Here is a 6,000-nt window from a genome sequence, read left to right on the forward strand (position 1 = left end):
CTGTTTTTATGTCTGTCTCCATCCATCCTGCCTATGCCATTTCATGTCACATGTTAAGCAGTTGCACAGTGTTACAACAATCAGCCCATTGACACTGGAATGCAAATGAGCCTTTAAAATGGAAACCATCCCATTTGTTATGGTTCCATGCAAGTCTGTATCACCAAATTAAAATATTTGCTTTCATCCAGAAATGCATAAAAAGCTGATTTAACAATGTTTTATGTAGACATGACATTATTATAAACAGCCTACACGTCTTTCAAGGCTGGTCATTGTAACCCATTGTAATCAGGATTTGTTGTCTGTTCTATTCACGGTAATATACTAACTGAGTGTGTACACACGGTCCACAGAACAGAAACTGTAGGGGCCTAATGTGTATGTCCAGTTTGTTTTGCAAATCTAACCTTGTTGGCCACATAACAACCTGGCTCTGTCTCTGCAGAGTGCTGCAATCCGCTCCTAATTTCTGATGGCCAAACAGCCAATTTACCAATTTAAAGCCTAAATGAGGACAGAGGCAGAGTGTCTGAGAGGTTACACTGACTGTGGACACTCGCCTGTTTTGTTGGATGAAGCTGTTTTATGTCTTCATTTCTCCCTGCTGTATGCTCTAGTTGTAAACATCACACAGTCACTGAAACTTAGACGCAAACAGTCATTTAATAATTTCTTTCATTTCCCTTTTCTCCATATGCAGTTAGCTTAGAGTCTCTGTGTGCAGACGACCTTCTGTCTGTGATTCTGTACTTACTGGTGAAGACGGAAATCCCCAATTGGTGAGTAAGGAATTCTAGTAATACCGCAGTTAAATGAGTTCTAGTAATACCACTGACCATTAAATGGCCTGATGACTACTTTAACTACTCATTTAATGAAGAAGTGAATAACTTGCACCTAGAAATGAAACATAGTTATGAATGAATGACTAACAGCCATGTTAAACTAACAAGCATGCTCTTCCAGGATGGCCAACCTGAGCTACATCAAGAACTTCCATTTCTGTAACTCCACCAAGGAGGAGCTGAGCTACTGGCTGACGTCGTTCCAGGCCGCCGTGGAGTTCATCAGCCAGGGAAACTTCAACCTGAGCCAGGGACGCGTGGTGAGCACAGTGCAGTAGTACACAGGTTCTCTTACATTACCTTAGTCCTGGCCTGCTTAACTCAATATTGTGAAGAGGGCTTTATACACCACAAGCACATACGTTGTTGTAGCTGATATCCTATCCAAGCACATTGTTGACTTAGATACATCAACTTATCACTGCAATACCTGTGATAGCAGGCCACAATAATGACTGAAAAATGATATTGAGAGAAACACTCCCCTGTGCAGAGTGAGTGACTATGGCTGCGTGTGAGGTTTGCAGGGCTTAGGGGACCTGAACGACAAAGTGCATTTCACCCAGACGATAAACCTGCTCTCCCAGAACTCTGCTACCCCCATAGACTGTCTGTTTCAGGTGAGAACCCTGACCCCTGACCTTTAGAAGGGGAGAAAGCTATACTCTGCATAATGTTATGCTTCATTCGTCAGATGGACACCTCATTTCATTCAGCATTTCATTTTAATATGAAACCGTTGGATTAACTTTTTTCTTTTTTTTTATCAATTGTTTGTGTTGATCCTTTTTATTTATCTTTGCTGATTGTGTGTGGATTGATGGATCCTGCAGCACATAGCCAATGGTAACGAGGTAGAGGTCCAGCGTGTGTTGAGTGAGAACCAGAGTGACAGGGTAAAGGGGTGCCACCCCCTCTGCTCCTGTGACCACTGTGAGCTCCGTCTCTCTGGGTGAGTACCGCTCCCACGCACACAACTCCTCTATCATAAAAAATGATATTCTCAGTAGGAAAGGTTATTTCTTTCACTACATCTTGTTATAATCATTTCCCCTTTCTGCCCACTTAATGGCTTAAAATCATATAGGAGCTGATAATGTGATTATTCTTCAACACTGTCTGCTTACAGGAGCCTGAATGACCCCTCTATCATAACGCCCTTCTCTCGGGACGACAGGGGATACACACCACTTCACGTCGCTGCTATCTGCGGTAAGAGATACCAACAGGTTTCAGAGGTACCTAAAGTTGTCCAGAAAACTGCCTCCAGGCCACACAACAGGGGATTCCTGCTCTGCCACATTCTGTACTGTTCATCCCTTTCCATCTGTCTCCCTCATTTCCCACTGTCTAAATAAAATAAAAAGGCTGTCTTTGCCGTGGCAGGTCAGTCCCTGTTGATCGACCTGCTAGTGTCTAAGGGAGCTCTGGTGAACGCCACAGACTACCATGCCCTCTCACCCCTACACCTCTCCTGCCAGAAGGGCTACCAGCGAGTCACGGTGAGCCAGGACGCTAGCAGGTCCCAGATCTGTTTGTGCTGCCTTGCCTACTCCTAAACAGATCTTGAACCAGGCTAAAGATACAAAAAGGATACTTCTGTTACACAAACTGTATATTGTCTCTGACATATTTATATTTCTCTCACATTCTGTTTGTCTCCATCTGTCTGTCTCTCTCTCTCTCTGTACTCCAGCTGCTGCTCTTGCACTATAAGGCTTTCTCCGGTGCCCAAGATAACAATGGCAACACTCCTCTGCACCTGGCCTGTATGTACGGACACGAGGATGTACGTCAGTCTGGGGAGTCACTCTCCATTTAAAATCTGGATTTAAATGCACAGTTTATTCCAACAGCCTTTACTCTGCCACTTTGTGTGGTAACCTGAGTGACAGAGCTGAAGAAATGTAACCTGTCACAGTACATGGGATAGCAGTCACAGTATCTGTATTGATACTGCCCTAAATAAGTATATGGATGATGATGACGGGTGATGACACCCTGCATTGACAGTCTTCTCTATGGTAGTTCAGAGGAGATTGTTCTCAGTCTAACAGTGTTATCCCATCCGTGTTTCAGTGTGTTAAAGCCCTGGTGTACTACGACCTGCACATGTGCCGTCTGAACATCCAGAATGACAAAGGTGACACCCCCCTGCATATCGCAGCCCGGTGGGGCTATGAGGGCATCATTGAGGTGCTGTTGGAGAACGGAGCCAGCACCACCATCTACAACAAGGTCAACGACTCTCCACTACAATGTGCCCTCAACTCTAAGGTGAGGAGTATAGACCCCTGGTCACAGCTGACCCTGCCTCTGCCTGAAACACACTTCTTACTTTAACACTAGGAGAGCAGAGAGCGTCATTGATTTTTAAATTACTCTGCCATTTTTTAAAGTCAGGTCCTTTTCCTGAATAAGTCTATGTAACACTGTTACAATCTTTAATATCACACAGAATTTGTGTTCTAAGCAGTTTCAAGAGGATCATATTTTCCCCCCCGCTGCCCGTCATTCACTGGCAGTCATCCAGCACAGCTGATAATGTCCCAGCAAAACTACACTACATGACCAAAAGTATATGGACACCTGCTTATCGAAAATCTCATTCCTAAATCATGTGCATTAAGATGGAGTTGGTTACCCCCTTTGCTGCTATAACAGCCCCCACTCTACTGTGGAGATTGGAAATTGTTGTTATGGACAGACTAATCTAAGTTTAAGGTGTTCGGATCACAAAGAAGAACATTCATGAGACTCAGAAAAAAATGAAAAGATGCTGGAGGAGAGCTTGACGCCATCTGTGAAGCATGGTGGAGGCAATGTGATGGTCTGGGGGTGCTTTGGTGGTGGTAAGGTGGGAGATTTGTACAGGTTAAAGGGATCTTGAAGAAGGAAGGCTATCACTCCATTTTGCAACGCCATGCCATACCCTGTGGACGGCACTTAATTGGAGACAATTTCCTCCTACAACAGGATAATGACCCAAAGCAAAGCTCCAGACTATGCAAGAACTATTTAGGGAAGAAGCAGTCAGCTGGTATTCTGTCTATAATGGAGTGTCCAGCACAGTCACCAGATCTCAACCCTATTGAGCTGTTGTGGGAGCAGCTTGACCGTATGGTACGTAAGAAGTGCCCATCAAGCCAGTCCAACTTGTGGGAGGTGCTTCAGGAAGCATGGAGTGAAATCTCTTCAGATTACCTCAACAAATTGACAACTAGAATGCCAAAGGTCTGCAAGGCTGTAAATGCTGCAAATGGAGGATTCTTTGACGAAAGCAAAGTTTGAAGGACACTATTATTATTTCAGTTAAAAATCATTATAACCTTGTCAACTTCTTGACTATATTTCCTATTCATTTTGCAACTCATTTCATGTATGTTTTCATGGAAAACAAGGACATTTCTAAGTGACTCCAAACTTTTGGACAGTATTTCTGGATGGCCTAGCAACAGGATTGGCTTGATATATTTACCTTGTCATTCAGTATTATTATGATTTTGAACAAGAATGAAATGTGGAAAGGATGTATTAGAAATAGAGCCTACTTTTTATGCTTAAGTAATTATTTATTGCCTACTTTTTAATCTCTTAAGCTGATGTATGAACCTGAAAGAATATGAAAGTAGTGACTATCCTTTTACAAAAGCTTTTGTCCTGTATAGCTTAACACAGTGTGTATGTATGTAGGCTACATAGCAGAATGAGTATCAGAGGTAATTCTGGAACAGCTGTGTACATGCCAGATTTTGTAAACAAACAGTGCTTGTGTGTCAAGGAGTCTATTTGTGGGCTCATTATGTGCAAATGAAGAAGTATGCACGTGTGTAACTGAAGTGTACTTGTCTATGCGTCTTGCAGATTCTGACGCTATTGGAGTTGTCCCACAACAGCTCTCATAGAAGAGAGAACAATGATGTAAGTCAGATTTCATCACTTAGGAAGTGACGGAGAAGAGATGCAACTACAGTATTTCATTAGATACAATGATGGCTCTACTCCAGGCAACCAGCCTGTTAGAACACCATTAACCAACATACTGTTGTTCTACTCTAGACTCTTCCAAATATCTCTTCACTTGCTCTGCTAGGAGCAGCCTGTACTGCATGGGTGTCACTCATTCCACGGTTTTTGGTTAAGATGTAGACAACCAGGTGAGGGGAGTTCCTTACTAATCAGTGACCTTAATTCATCATTTAAGGACAATGGAAGACCCAAAACCCGCAGACACTCGAGCCCCCGTGGAATGAGTTTTTGAAACGTGCTGTACTGTGTGTGTGTGGTCAGCTGAGTGACGGTGCTCTCTCGCTCTCAGTCCCCAAACCGTTCCCCCCAGGCCTCTGACTGCAGCAGCCGCCGCTCCTCTGTTTCCAGCACCACCTCCCAGAGCTCCGAGGCCAGACCCGACGGAGACAGGGTCCGACACAAAGAGGTTAGAAGGGAGCACTGAGGACCCCTGGGCAGGCTGACCCTGGCAATGCCTGAGAGGAGTAGCATCTTAATTTAAGGGGAAAAGGAATAGGGATGTAGTAGAAATTAGATGCACTATTTTTCTATATATTGAGGGAAGTTAATATTTGGCGCTTTCACCCAACATTTTTTTGTGAGATGACTCTCTGCAATTTATAATCCAGTTTGTAAAGGTCTGGCTGGTGTTCTAATATGTAGCCTCACTCTCTCGACTGACAGGTGGAGAAGTTGCTTCGTGCGGTGGCGGATGGAGACATTGAGATGGTGCGGTACCTGTTGGAGTGGTTGGACGAGGAACCAGAGGAGCAGCATACAGGGCTGCCATCCTGGACAGAACTGTGCCACCCGCTGTGCCAGTGTCCACACTGTGGACCAACACAGAAGGTCAGAGAGCAACCCTGGCCTTTCATTCCTACTGCAACTCCTTGGCCAAGTCTATATATCAGAAAGGGGCCATGTCAGTGAGCAAACGGCAAACTTCACACATGGCTGGAAGCACTGAAGCTGTGTTGAATGGAAAGTTAGATGATGTTCCTGCAGTGCTGCTCAGTTAACTTGATGTTATTCTTTGTATTTTCGTGTGTGTGTGTGTGTGTGTGTGTGTGTGTTTGCCTCAAGAAGTTGGCGTGCCTGCAGGCCAGTGGTCTGAGTGTGAACAGCAGTAGTGTGGATGGCTTCA

General features: G+C 44.3%; 1 protein-coding gene across 3 annotated transcripts in view; it reads left to right on the forward strand.

The window, feature by feature from the left end:
* Nucleotides 1-6,000, forward strand: part of ankrd27 (ankyrin repeat domain 27 (VPS9 domain)) — a 55,576-nt gene that overhangs the window by 17,019 nt on the left and 32,557 nt on the right. Inside the window, exons 11-22 of one of the 3 annotated variants that reach the window (XM_014125575.2) lie at nucleotides 704-782; nucleotides 970-1,108; nucleotides 1,376-1,468; nucleotides 1,682-1,800; nucleotides 1,978-2,060; nucleotides 2,235-2,350; nucleotides 2,545-2,637; nucleotides 2,928-3,125; nucleotides 4,713-4,769; nucleotides 5,167-5,283; nucleotides 5,541-5,705; nucleotides 5,940-6,000. The exon at nucleotides 5,940-6,000 is cut by the window's right edge and continues 137 nt beyond it. In XM_014125575.2, the coding sequence (XP_013981050.2) occupies nucleotides 704-782; nucleotides 970-1,108; nucleotides 1,376-1,468; nucleotides 1,682-1,800; nucleotides 1,978-2,060; nucleotides 2,235-2,350; nucleotides 2,545-2,637; nucleotides 2,928-3,125; nucleotides 4,713-4,769; nucleotides 5,167-5,283; nucleotides 5,541-5,705; nucleotides 5,940-6,000 (1,320 nt within the window). The remainder of the gene's footprint in view (nucleotides 1-703; nucleotides 783-969; nucleotides 1,109-1,375; nucleotides 1,469-1,681; nucleotides 1,801-1,977; nucleotides 2,061-2,234; nucleotides 2,351-2,544; nucleotides 2,638-2,927; nucleotides 3,126-4,712; nucleotides 4,770-5,166; nucleotides 5,284-5,540; nucleotides 5,706-5,939) is intronic. The other 2 variants (XM_014125576.2, XM_014125577.2) reach the window with 2 other exon arrangements.

The sequence above is a fragment of the Salmo salar genome, chromosome ssa10, assembly GCF_905237065.1.
Source record: "Salmo salar chromosome ssa10, Ssal_v3.1, whole genome shotgun sequence".
Lineage (NCBI taxonomy): Eukaryota > Metazoa > Chordata > Actinopteri > Salmoniformes > Salmonidae > Salmo > Salmo salar.